Below are 14,141 nucleotides of genomic sequence, written 5' to 3' on the forward strand. Positions count from 1 at the left end.
TGCCCCACAGTTCCTCGTAGTTTCTCGATCTGAGGACGGAAAGGATTTTTCCTCTGTCAACCCTTTCGTTATTCAGAAGGGCGTAGATGCCATAGCCGGATCTGTCAAGTCTTGTGCCAGGTTGCGTAATGGTACATTGTTACTGGAAACTGAGAGCGCTTTTCAGGCACAAAAACTGCTTCCTGGCCACACTCCTGTACACGTTCCCTGTCCGGGTGGAGGCTCACCGCACTTTGAATTCGTCTCGTGGTGTGGTATATACTAGATCACTCGACGGATTGACTGACGAGGAGATTCAGTCTTTCCTCGCTGAGCAGGGCGTGATGGCTGTCCATAGGGTCATGAAAAAGGTCAACAATGACCTTGTACTGACCCGGACACTTTTCTTGACCTTTGATAGTGTTCAGCTGCCGTCGCACATCAAAGCGGGCTATGAGGTTATTTCTGTTCACCCCTATGTCCCGACACCTACGCGCTGCTACCAGTGTCAGCGTTTTAATCACACTCGCCAGTCTGGTTCCAATGCGGCTAAATGTGTCACTTGTGGCAGGGATGTCCATGAGGGTGACTGTCCACCTCCGTCTCCTCGTTGTGTGAACTGTCAGGGTGACCATGCCGCATCCTCCCGCGACTGTCCCATCTACAAGGAAGAATGCTGTATCCAAGAAATTCGGGTCAAAGAGAAAGTGTCCACCTCGGCTGCTCGCAAGCTATTCGCTAGTAGGAAGCCCACGCTGCTCCCAGCGGGGAAATACAGTACTGTCCTAGCCTCTCCTCGGACTACCAGGGAGGTGGCGACGCAGACATGTGATCTGACCTTCAGCACCATGTCGTCCGTTCGGCCAGTGCTAAGATCGCACGGTCGACGTCTCCTCTTCCTCCCGTCACCCCTCAGACACAAGCACCTTCATCAGCTTCTGCCAAGACGAAGACCCAGAAGTCGGATGCACGGGCCTTCAAGAAGGAACTGTACCTCGAACTCCCAGCCATCGGCCAGTACTTCCGCTAAACGACCTTCCAAGAAGGCTCATAGGAAGCACAGTTCTCCTTCTCCGCCACGACGCATTTCTTCTCCTGCGCCACCCTGCGGTTGCCGCCCCAGGCCATCATCCGTTTCGCCTGGTCGCACCGCCGGTAGCCGAACATCTGGCCGTTCACCTCCAGAGGAAGCTCCCCCTCCCGGCCATCTTAACAAGATGGCCGATGAACCTATAGAACCAATGGACGATGACTGTCCGCCTACTGATAGCGGCGGCAGTGCTCGCTCGAAGCCAGGCCCTCAGCGGCCTTCGAGGTGACCCCTTCTTTCATCTTCCTTTTCTTCTCAAGATGGCACTTATTCACTGGAATATTCGCAGCATTCGCTCCAACCGAGAGGACTTGAAGTTGCTGCTCCGCTTGCACCGTCCGCTCGTCGTAGCCCTCCAGGAAACGAAGCTACGCCCATGCGATCAAATTGCCGTGGCACACTACACCTCTGTGCGTTTTGACCTACCCCCTGTGGTAGGTATCCCGGCTCATGGAGGGGTTATGTTGCTGGTCCGGGATGATATTTACTACGATCCCATCACGTTGCACACCGGCCTGCAGGCAGCTGCCATCCGCATTACTCTCCCCACTTTTACATTTTCCATTTGTACCGTTTACACTCCATTGTCATCTGCCGTTACTAGGGCAGACATGATGCAACGTATTGCTCAGCTACCTGCACCATTTTTGTTAACTGGCGACTTCAATGCCCACCATCCCCTTTGGGGCTCTCCAGCATCCTGCCCGAGGGGCTCCCTGTTAGCAGACCTTTTCAACCAGCTCAATCTTGTCTGCCTCAATACTGGCGCCCCTACTTTTCTTTCGGACACATCTCACACCTATTCCCATTTAGACCTCTCTATATGTACTACCCAACTTGCACGCCGGTTTGAGTGGTATGCACTTTCTGATACATATTCGAGCGACCACTTCCCGTGTGTTATCCATCTCCTGCATCATACCCCCTCTCTGTGCTCAACTAGTTGGAACATCTCCAAATCAGACTGGGGGCTCTTCTCTTCCAGGGCGACCTTTCAGGATCAAACCTTCACAAGCTGCGATAGTCTGGTGGCACACCTCACGGAAGTCATTCTCACTGCTGCTGAATATTCCATCCCTCACACTACTTCTTCTCCACGTCACGTACAGGTCCCCTGGTGGACCGCAGCATGTAGAGACGCTTTACGTCCTCGTCAATGTGCTTTACGCACCTTTAAACGCCACCCTTCAGTGGCGAATTGTATCAATTATAAACGATTACGTGCGCAGTGTTGTCGTATTATTAAAGAAAGCCAGCTGGGCTGCTTTCACAAGCACCTTCAACAGTTTTACTCCTTCTGTTGTCTGGGGTAGCCTGCGCCGGCTATCTGGCACTAAGGTCCACTCACCAGTTTCTGGCTTGACGGTCGCGAATGACGTCCTTGTGGCCCCTGAGGATGTATCCAATGCCTTCGGCCGCTTTTTCGCCGAGGTTTTGATCTCCGCACATTACCACCCTGGCTTCCACCCCCGAAAACAGGCAGAGGAGGCTAGGCCACCTAACTTCCGCTCCTCGAATCGTGGAAGTTACAATGCCCCATTCACCATGCGGGAACTCGAAAATGCATTTGCCCGGTCACGGTCCTCCGCTCCAGGGCCTGATTCTATTCATATTCAGATGCTGAAGAACCTTTCTCCTGCGGCTAAAGGTTTCCTTCTTCGTACTTATAATCGCATCTGGATTGAGGGACATGTTCCCGCATGCTGGCACGAGTCTATTGTTGTACCGATTCCTAAGCCGGGGAAGGACAAGCACTTGCCTTCCAGTTATCAACCCATCTCGCTTACCAGCTGTGTCTGTAATGTGATGGAGCGAATGGTTAACTCTCGTTTTGTTTGGCTTCTCGAATCTCGACGCCTACCTACCAATGTACAATGTGGATTTCGTAGGCGCCGCTCTGCTGTTGACCATCTGGTTACCTTGTCGACCTTCATTATGAATAACTTCTTGCGGAAGCGCCCAACCGCGACTGTGTTCTTTGATTTGGAGAGATGGCTTACGACACCTGTTGGAGGGCGGGCATTCTCCGCACCATGCATTCATGGGGCCTTCGCAGTCGCCTCCCTTTTTTTATTCGTTCCTTTTTAATGGATCGCCAGTTCAGGGTACGTGTGGGTTCTGTCCTGTCAGACACCTTTCGCCAGGAGAATGGGGTGCCACAGGGCTCAGTTTTGAGCGTCGCTCTCTTCGCCATAGCGATCAATCCAATAATGGATTGCCTGATGTATCAGGCTCCCTTTTCGTGGACAATTTTACCATCTATTGCAGCGCGCAGCATACATGTTTCCTGGAGCGCTGTCTTCAGTGTTCTCTTGACCGTCTTTACTCCTGGAGTGTCGTCAAGGGCTTCCGTTTTTCTGCCGAGAAGACGGTCTGTATTAACTTCTGGCGCCACAAAGTGTTTCTCCCACCGTCCTTACGACTCGGTCCCGTTGCTCTCCCAATTGTGGAGACAACAAAATTTTTAGGTCTTACATTTGACAGGAAACTTAGCTGGTCTCCACATGTCACATTTGGCTGCCCGTTGTACCCGTTCTCTAAATGTCCTCCGTGTTCTCAGTGGTATGTCGTGGGGAGCGGATCGAACCGTCCTACTTCGCCTATATCGGTTGATCATCCGCTCCAAGCTGGATTATGGGAGCTTCGTATACTCCTCTGCGCGGCCGTCCATCTTACGCCGCCTCAACTCCATACAACATCGGGGTTTACGTCTTGCGATCGGAGCGTTTTATACTAATCCCGTCGAGAGTCTTCATGCTGACGCTGCCGAATTGCCACTCACCTACCGGCACTATATACTGCTTTGTCGGTATGCCTGTCGGCTACTGTCAATGCCCGACCACCCGTCTTATCGTTCCTTTTTTGACGACTCTCTCGACCGTCAATACGGGTTGTATGTCTCTGCCCTGCTGCCCCCTGGAGTTCGCTTTCGTCGCCTCCTTCAACACCTTGATATTTCACTCCCTGCAACCTTTAGAGTGGGCGAGAGCCACACGCCACCTTGGCTCCAGGCTCAGGTTCGCGTTCACCTTGACCTCAGCTCGCTCCCAAAAGGGGTTACCCCCGGTTCGGTATACCACTCCCGTTTTGTCGAACTTCGTTCGAAGTTCATTAATATGACCTTCATTTATACAGATGGCTCTAAGACCAATGACGGGGTTGGGTGTTCTTTTATTGTCATGGCACAAAGTTTCAAATACTGGCTCCATGGCCATTGTTCGGTCTTCACAGCTGAGCTCTTTGGCTTCTACCAGGCTGTTCTTTACATCTGCCGCCACAGACATTCTGCTTATGTCATCTGCTCCGATTCCCTGAGCGCCATCGAGAGCCTCAGTGATCCGTATCCGGTTCACCCTTTCGTGCACCGGATCCAACGCTCTCTTCAGCAGCTGGTGGACGAGGGTTCTCCGGTTAGCTTTACGTGGGTTCCTGGCCATGTCGGTATCCCTGGTAACGAAGCTGCAGATGCCGCGGCCAAGGCTGCGGTCCTCCAGCCTCGGACAGCTTCTTGTTGTGTCCCTTCATCAGATTGTAGCAGGGTCATTTGTCGGAGCATTTATCGCTGTGGCATGCCGACTGGGCTGCACTTACGGACAACAAGCTTCGGGCCTTGAAATCTCTTCCCGCAGCTTGGACGTCCTCCTCACGCCCTTCTCGGCGGGAGGAAGTCATTTTGGCCCGGTTACAAATTGGACACTGCCAGTTTAGCCATTGCCATCTGCTGACGGCTGCGCCGGCGCCGTTCTACCCATGTGGGCAATTGCTGACGGTCCGCCAAATTTTAACGTCCTGTCCGGATTTTAATACACTGCGTCTTGATCTTGGCCTGCCATGTACTCTAGATGCCATTTTAGTGGATTACCCAGGAGCAGCTGTTCGCGTTCTTCGTTTTATCAACTTGACAAACCTGTCTAAGGACATTTGATTATGCTGGTTTTTTTAATCCTATGCCTGTCAATCGTCTTTTATCGTATTTTCCCTTTTAGTTGCTGTTTTAAACTTGTGTCTCGTGGTGCATTCCTAACGTAGTCTGGGCGCTAATGACCATTGAAGTTTAGTCTGGGCGCTAATGACCATTGAAGTTGTGCACCCTAAAACCACAAAAAAAAGAAGAAAAAATTATAAAACTCATGGTGAGAGAAGTGCAGTAACTTTCTGGTCACTCATTAATTCATCACCAAGTGGCTACAAAATGACTACTTGGATTCAAAAATACTTTCAGTGACAGACAGCAGTAAGATGCCACATTAACCAATTCAATCCCTTCCTCAACACTGTATAGGTTCCTAACAACATGACACTTATAGGATTAAGCTTTTCTCAGTCAATTTCTCCTTGCATTAATATTGTCATTCCACTTACCATTTCATGTATGTATATAATGTACTGGTAAAATGCTTGTGGAAAATAAACGCCTACCGAGAGTGACTGTACACTGCATTGTCAGTGATTTGTAAGGCAAACTGCGTAAGGGTCAATTCAGCTTTATTAAATACCCGTTTGTGGTTTTTTGTGGCATAGTGGGGTAGATAGTAGGAAATTGCCTACTACTCTTCAGTTTACGGATGTACAAAGGAGGGAAGTACATTGTCACAATCTGACGACCAGTCTCCTGTGACTACTCTATGACCATGCATTGTGCTCTTTGGATCAACCTTTGTGTTTTGGAAAACTTTACTGAAATTATTTTTACATCAAAAATCTATGGAAGTTCATGCCTGAGCTGCTAACCACATAATATGCTATTATCTTTTAAAACAAAAGTACTCTTTCTCAAAATGTCATAGAATCCATTGTTTCCAAGAAGACATGCAATAAAGCATAGGGCACAAGCAGCCACAGCTCAGCCACTGGTCAACTGCTACTTGCCAGATGATCCTATTTGAAACTTCTAAATAACTTAAATATGACATTTCAAGGGAAAAATCTACTTGTTGTTAACATATGTGATGAAATTGTTTTCAAACAGTGAAAAGTCCAAGATGGAATAACGACAGTATTTTTTTATTCAGTGAGAAACAAAATACAAACATGGTAACTAACATTAAAAACAAGTGAAACAAAGAATTATCATGCTGCTTCACTTTTGACAAAAGTCTTGCGACTTCATATGCTCCCAGAATTGCAAGCAGAAGATCTGTGCAAGATGCAAATTGACAATACAGTAGGTACTTCATGGTCTGTATTTCTCCAGTCACAGTAGGTTGTATCCACAGGGAATTGCAATTTCTGGAGATTATGCCTGGATCTTCCAACTCCAGAATGAAAATTGCTGAGTGACCTTGCATGATCCAGTTCAGTTAATACCCAGGTGGGTGGGTTTCTGAAGGGAGAGACCATGTAGAGTTATTATGAAGTTGAGAAATCACAGTTGTTTTCTTGCTGTAACTGCTGCTGTTTGCAAGACTGAAATGGTCTCGAGGAAAATCCATCTGGAACTAAACCATAGGAATGCTGGAAAGTGTAAATTTAATGGATAGTTTTCCTTAAGAACCAGATTTCTCTATGCGTTGGCAAATACTTGTCGCGCTATGCCTGCAAGTTGGTAAATTCTTTACAAGTGGTGTAAGTTGCAACAACCTGTAATAAGCATACACATCTCACTTAGCACCTTGTTAACTTTGTTTGCGTGGATGGATTTGTAACAGACTGCCACACTTACTCTGGAGCAGTGTAACTCGTTACTACTTCCATAGCTCTCAAGGTTTGTGCTTGAGGATCCGACGTGCTACCAGTGATCTTGTGAAGGAAACTATTTCAGTCTTCCATCTTCATTCTCACAATGCTGTTTGTATGTCAGAGTATAATCCAAAGTGACTCCCAGATATTTTGGATGGGACAAAGCTACTAATTGTTTTACAACCCATGTGATCTTATTTATCCTTCTTTCATTTGGAATTAATATGACAATGAACATGACACAACAAAGGATTAGAAATGAGAAAAATATGTTTTTAAACCAATTATTTGAATAAAAATAATGATTGCAGTTGTTTCAATAAAGATTTAAAAAAAGAGTTGGATAGCAGTCAGTGAGATTTGAACCAAAAGACCTTTAACACTTCAGCCAACTAAATTAACTGCTAGACTGTGGCACCATGTTGAAATGAGTGCTATTATCAAGGCACTTTTGGATCGCAAGAAATTCTGAAAATCTTTTTTGTTGATTATTCACGAATGAGGATCCATTACAGTGAATGGCTGCAAACTGTGATACCTGGAATCCTAATCTGCACCACTGTATAGGCGTTTTCAGAAAACACATTCCATCCCTGGGGATCTGTCCCTGTTAGTCACTGTGGCAGCAGGCTGTTAACAACTGCCTTTTGTTAAATACTGTACATCGATATGTGAGCGCAGCTTGTTGCTCAATCGGGGAACCATTGTTTAGAATGTACCTCTTCATTTGCAGAGGCCTTATACTTATCCTTGCCCAAAGTAGTGGGACACCATGCACTGAAATAAGGAACATCATTTCAGTAGCGTGCCCACCTCTTCAAATATGTAACTGTGCCACACAGGCTACCTATGAAACATCATGATCCATCCTCATGCCATGCCACCTTCCAACTCCCTTGCCAAAGGTGTGAGAGATGCCGTATGCATGTACCGAGCACATGCTATTAGAGTCCCAATGTGGATACATCCTGTATTGCTAGTGGTAGGGCCACCTATAAAAACAGTCATTTTATCAGGAGTTGCTCCATAACTCATTCTTTGTGGATTGTTTCTTCCAAAACCAGCTACTTTGAATTATGTAGCTGGAAATTTCAGTTAAAACACATCCTACTATCTTTGGATCCACATGGCCCCAATCTTGGCTATCTCCTCCCCCCCCCCCCCCCTCCCCAACCCTCCCACCACTGCCACCTCCACCTCTGCCCCGTGCCTCCAATTTAACTCCACTGATGTACAGCTTGTGTGCACTCTTCCTTCACCTCCCCTTTCCCATCATCTCCCCCCCCCCCCCCCTCATGCTGTTTCATAGTGTGTTAAAGAGCATGGAAAACATGTTTTTAAAGTAAAAATTTTATAACTTGGTTATCATTTTTGTAATGAAAATTCTTCTGTTACAGAAACTGGAATATGTTGCCCGAATAGTGAGGAACAATGAGAGACCATTTGGAGGAATACAGCTTATCCTGTGTGGTGACTTTCTTCAGCTTCCACCAGTTTGTCGTGATGCAAAACCTGGTCAAGCAAAATTTTGTTTCCAGAGTGCTGTCTGGGACCAGGTTATACATACAAGCTTTGAACTTAATAAAGTGCATCGCCAGGCAGATCCAGAATTCATTAAAATTTTGCAAAATGTACGGATCGGCAGGTTCGTGCCTTCAGTGTGTATGTCACATCTTTTCTGAACAGAATATATTCTTAATTTCATTTATGAAAGGTTGGAGGATGACTAAAATTGTCAGAAACAAAACCATTGTTGAATTAGGCTACTTCAATATTTGTCATAAAATCGTCTTGTCTGCATGTCAGTTTCAGAATAAAATAAAACAGGAATGGTTTCACGTATGTCATTTGTACAATGGAAGTATGTAATCAAAACTGAAGTGTAGAATTTGTCAGCACTTTAAAATGAGCAAGAAGAGTATCCTTCTCATTTACACATAATTAAGTAATGTTGCCATGAAAATAAGAGAGAATATTTTGATTTAGTGTGGTACTTCCTTTCTACTTCAGGATCACTCCAGAAATTTCGGATAAGTTAATATCTACGTCGAAACATAAGATTGAAGTGGAAGGAATACTTGCAACAAGATTGTGCAGCCATATGCAAGATGCAGATTTGATCAACCGTACTAAAATGGGAGAGTTGCCAGGTTAGTATGTATGTTCTTTATATAATGAATTAGTATTTCTGGATCAAATATTGTGTGTGTGGGGCAGCTTCACTTCCTCAAATGTGCTCTCTGTGCTCTCTTTTCTGACATTGAATGGTACTTGAGCTGCACACAACCTTGATGTTGATGGTGCAAACATGTTCATTATAGCCATAAATGTTTTTGATTTTTTCTTCTATCTGTTGCATTAATGTACTGAGCAGAAACCAAGACTAACGAGATGACAGCACATGGCATAGATTGTTTTAACCCTTAATGGTTTGCTGTTGAGTATCAGAATTAAAACAAGTCATGATATTAAATGGACCAGTTACTCATTTAATAGTAGGAACTGATACACATTGTGGTTTATTGTTTTCTGTATTATCTTGCAAGCTCCTGTTGCCTCCTTTCTATCATGTATTCTTTAAAACTGTCATGTTTTTGTTGTACTCCATAAAACCTTTCATCCCAGACATGTTTATTTTTAGCATAAGGTAAGCAAAAATGCAGTTGATAAATTTGGAATTTCCACTTGGAGCATACAACGGTGTGGTCTCTCCCACTTGGCTTAGTGAATTATGTTAACATATCAACAGTTAATTGATAAAGTGCCTTGCTTCAGATGAGTGATAGGCAATAGATAGAGGTCTCTCCACTCGACTCCCCCATCTCCCCTCCCCCCGTCTCCCCACCCCTCCCCCCGTCTCCTCGCCCCTCCCCCACCCCGTCTCCCCGCCCCGCCCCGCCCCTCCCCCACCCCGTCTCCCCGCCCCGCCCCTCCCCCACCCCGTCTCCCCGCCCCGCCCCTCCCCCACCCCGTCTCCCCGCCCCGCCCCTCCCCCACCCCGTCTCCCCGCCCCGCCCCTCCCCCACCCCGTCTCCCCGCCCCGCCCCTCCCCCACCCCGTCGCCCCGCCCCGGCTCCCCGCCCCGCCCCGTCGCCCCGCCCCGTCTCCCCGCCCCGCCCCGTCTCCCCGCCCCGCCCCGTCTCCCCGCCCCGCCCCGTCTCCCCGCCCCGTCTCCCCGCCCCGCCTCCCCGCCCCGCCCCGTCTCCCCGCCCCGCCCCGTCTCCCCGCCCCGCCCCGTCTCCCCGCCCCGCCCCGTCTCCCCGCCCCGCCCCGTCTCCCCGCCCCGCCCCGTCTCCCCGCCCCGCCCCGCCGCCCCGTCCCGCCTCCCCGCCCCGCCCCGCCTCCCCTCCCCACCCCGCCCCGCCTCCCCGCCCCGCCTCCCCGCCCCGCCCCGCCTCCCCGCCCCGCCCCGTCTCCCCGCCCCGCCCCTGCCCCACCCCGCCTCCCCGCCCCACCCCTCGTCTCCCCCCTCCCACCCGGTCTCCCCCGCCCCGTCTCCCCCGCCCCGTCTCCCCCGCCCCGTCTCCCCCGCCCCGTCTCCCCCGCCCCGTCTCCCCCGCCCCGTCTCCCCCGCCCCGTCTCCCCCGCCCCGTCTCCCCCCTCCCCGTCTCCCCCCTCCCCGTCTACCCCCCTCCCCCCATCCCCTCCCCTCGCCCACGCCCACCGTCTCCATCCCCTCCCCTCGCCCACGCTCACCGTCTCCATCCCCTCCCCTCGCCCTACAATACATATTATGAAGTTACATTATGCGTGGAAATGTATGTTCCTGATTTGTATTATTATTTCTTATTTAACTATATTCCTATTTCTAATTAGGTGAAACAAAAAGGTTTGCTGCTGTAGATAGTGACCCATATATATCAAAACAGTTAGATCAACAGACACCAGTTGCAAGTGTGATAGAGCTGAAAGTTGGAACACAGGTGATGCTTATGAAAAACCTAAATGTTTCGGAAGGCCTTGTGAATGGTGCAAGAGGTGTTGTTACAAAATTTAATGAAGATGGTAAGATTTAACTCCTTTTTATTCTCTCAGCTATTTGTCCTTACAGCTTTTGGAAAACTTCACAGTATGAATTTTAAGATAAAAGTTGCATGGTAACAAATTTTTTTTATCTACATTCTTACTTTGTGTGTTCATTAAAATGTATGTAATATTTGGTTTTCTAATATTTCCAAATGCCGTATGTTGACCACACTGTGATTTATTGGACACTTTGTGGGTAGGAAGTTTCAGAAGACAGTTATATAATGTTTCCAGTTACATTAATTTTCCTCATCTGCAAAGGAAGCAACAGTGAGAAAGTGTTTGTTATCTTCAATAAAAATTTGTTTAAAGTGCAAGTCAGTAAGCAAGCTCACACACATTTTCTTCTAAGATCATGTGAAGTGCTATACTCTAGACATTGAAGGAGCTGGACTGAAATCTCCACCAGGCCATTCTACTGAAGATTTTTGACATTTTACCTGTCAAGCAACTTCAAAACAGTGCATCAGATTTGCTGTTCTATTCTTGCCCAATCGGAGCTTGTTCTGCCTCTTGTGACTTCATCACTGATGGGACATTATAAATGAGTCATCCATCTGTCCATCCAGCTTCTGAAGCTGTTATGGATCAAATCAGTGAACTGAAGAGGGAATCTTTGTTACCCAGATCGCACCAAATTTGAATCTGACCATGTACCATGAAGCCACTGCAAGCTTAGTGTGGTTTTTTAGCAATAAATAAATTTGGAACTGTTCTAAGTTGTTGAGGTAGGCTCTAGATTCATAGCTTTCTTAATGGATTATTATTTCCTGTCTGCCTCTTGCCATTTTTTTTCTCTTTACATTCATCTCTCTGAAATGAATATATGACAGTTCCATGATTTAACTGTGATTCATTCAGTGTCTAGTTTGTTGCTTTAATCCTGCAAAATCATGTAACTGATTATTTGACAGTATTCAAGAAGTTTTAATTCTACAAATATGAACTTGCTCCTCATGACTTCATAGGTGTTAACTTCCTGTACAGCATGTGCTCAATTCCAACCACAAAGTTTATCCAGTTTACTAATCTATACTCATACCTTTTGCAGTTAATCTTCCCTTTATTCTCTTCCATATGATATCACCATCAAATTTATAACTCTTTACTGTTTCAAACAATAGAAAGTCCAGGTTGGAATATCAACAATAATGTGACATGGTCCAGTCCAATCTCGGCAGAGCTAGTAGTCGTGTGCATGAAGTGTGCTTGTTTGTGTGAATGTGTGTGGTTTCCTTTCTGAAGAAGGCGTTAGCCAAAAGCTTACGTTTAACAGTATTTCATTGTGCCTGTTGGCTACTAAAGGTGTCATCTTCGTAGTGAGAAGCAATCTTCCCTGTTTTATCAGTTCGTTATATTATTATTTATTTGATACATTTCATCTTTGTAATTATTTGTAATATATTTTCTGTTTCTGTCTTATCCATCTTCAATAATCCTTGCTTGACAGCTTGCTGAGTCTGCTTTCCTTCCTTCCTTCCTTCCTTCCTTCTTTCCTTCCTATTGTATCATCTTGACATGAAGTTACATCGACTTCCCTATCTAATCCATGTTCAATTCCATCTCTTTCATGCCTTTGTTATTGTTGCTGCATTTGAAATCTGATGTTTCTATAAAATTTTGATTGTCTCTTAGTCTGCATTCATTTTATAAACTGAAGTTTCTTCTGGAATTTTTTAAAAGATAGATGTGGTGTTTATGTGGTATTATACTTACTTACGTTATCTAGCCAAATGGAAAGTTTGGCAGTATACTTCCCAAAATACAATGCTTATTAGTTTTGTTCATTGTGTCAAAGACATCATAAAATTATGACCAGTTGTATTATAGTTCAACCCTAATACTTAGTTATAACTATGATTAGACACCAGCTGCAGTTCATTAAGTGTGTGTTCCAACATAAATACAATGTGTCCCAGCAGAGGCCCCCAGTTAGGAAACAGTTCTAAAGTCCTTACCATTTTCAATTTGAACTTCAGGGCTTTTCAAGTTATCTGCCTTGTGGTAATAATGTAGATCTCAAGAGATTACTAATTTATAATATCAATTTTGGAAGCCTATGGCAATGCAGTGTGTGACTTCTCAGTGGAGTTTGTTGACCTGTGCCATGGCTGCAGCATCCTTTCACATTGGTGGTGGTGCTGTTCTGGGCAGCAGGTAAATTTCATCTGTTGTCACTGGTTTTAAGCACATTGTGATTATTTTAGAGGTTTCATTTTTTATTTTCATCAGACTTTGATGCATATACTGCAACTGAAAAGCAAAGCAAAGCAGTTGGTGGCACATTCTATATTTAGTAGTGCTTCAGTATATCACATTTCAGCTGCTTAGCTGAGTGGTAACGAGTTTACCCCTCATGCGCGTGCCCAAGTTCCCATTTAAATGTACATCTGAGCCAGCACTGGACTGGACTCTTGGAGTTAAGCTGGGACCAAATAAGCACTGTGTGTGTGTGCACTTGCCCCCACTATTTCTTTGTGTGCTGCATAAGAGAAGAAAGTTTCAATTTTCATATCTTCAATTGTATTAAGCAACATACAGAAATGAAATCCTGTGAAAAGAAAGTCAAATTGCAGCAGAATCATTGCAAGGTCACTGCTCTCATCATGGAGGATTGTTGAAAATGCGCATGCTCGCACTCGTGCATGCATGTACACACGCATGCGCTCGCACGCCCCCCCCCCCTCCCACACACACACACACACACACACACACACACACACACACATACTACTACTACTACTACTACTACTACTACTACTACTACTACTGCTGCTACTACTACTACTACTACTACTGCTGCTGCTGCTACTACTACTACTACTACTACTACTACATGAGCCTGTTATGCTGATGTCTGTCTGTCTGTAAAATTTTGTAACACATTTTATGTTTGTGTAGTATTACCTTTCTGGTGGATGAAAAACTCTTCCAGAAATCAACGTTGATCCTGCAGACAACGGTCACGTGAAATCGAGCTTGCCACATCCATCCACGAGTTGCAGAAAGCAGTAGCTTCCAGCACCCATATTGATTCCATGTTCCTTTCCTTCTAGAAGTTATTAGGCATTGTTGTGCATGGTCATCTGATGAACAAACTGAGCATGTGCTGCATAGTACCTCAGTGGTTTGACCAGTTTATAAAGATCAGGCATCAGAGAGCCACCCCCCTAGTGGGCTTGATGCTTTTTGGTGGGTTTGTGCTTGGCTACCATGGGGCCCTAGCCTTTGCAACAACTTTTCTCTTCCATGCTGCATGTCTATCCTCTTGCTATTCCTTTTCTCCGCCCTTGGGGTGTTTTGGGAATGTGTTTTGCATTTCAGTAGCAGACATCAGGACGGTCGCACCACTCGATCCTTCTTTCTT

At 46.3% G+C, this 14,141-nt stretch overlaps 1 protein-coding gene across 3 annotated transcripts in view; it reads left to right on the plus strand.

Moving 5' to 3' along the window:
* LOC124777201 (ATP-dependent DNA helicase PIF1-like) overlaps positions 1-14,141 on the plus strand; it is a 111,100-nt gene that overhangs the window by 57,795 nt on the left and 39,164 nt on the right. For all 3 annotated transcript variants that reach the window (XR_007015693.1, XM_047252516.1, XM_047252517.1), the window contains exons 7-9: positions 8,146-8,393; positions 8,759-8,898; positions 10,565-10,753. Coding sequence is in view for 2 of the 3 variants with exons in the window: in XM_047252516.1 (XP_047108472.1) it covers positions 8,146-8,393; positions 8,759-8,898; positions 10,565-10,753 (577 nt within the window). In the remaining variant the exon portion in view is untranslated. The remainder of the gene's footprint in view (positions 1-8,145; positions 8,394-8,758; positions 8,899-10,564; positions 10,754-14,141) is intronic.

Source organism: Schistocerca piceifrons, chromosome 2 (genome assembly GCF_021461385.2).
Source record: "Schistocerca piceifrons isolate TAMUIC-IGC-003096 chromosome 2, iqSchPice1.1, whole genome shotgun sequence".
NCBI lineage: Eukaryota > Metazoa > Arthropoda > Insecta > Orthoptera > Acrididae > Schistocerca > Schistocerca piceifrons.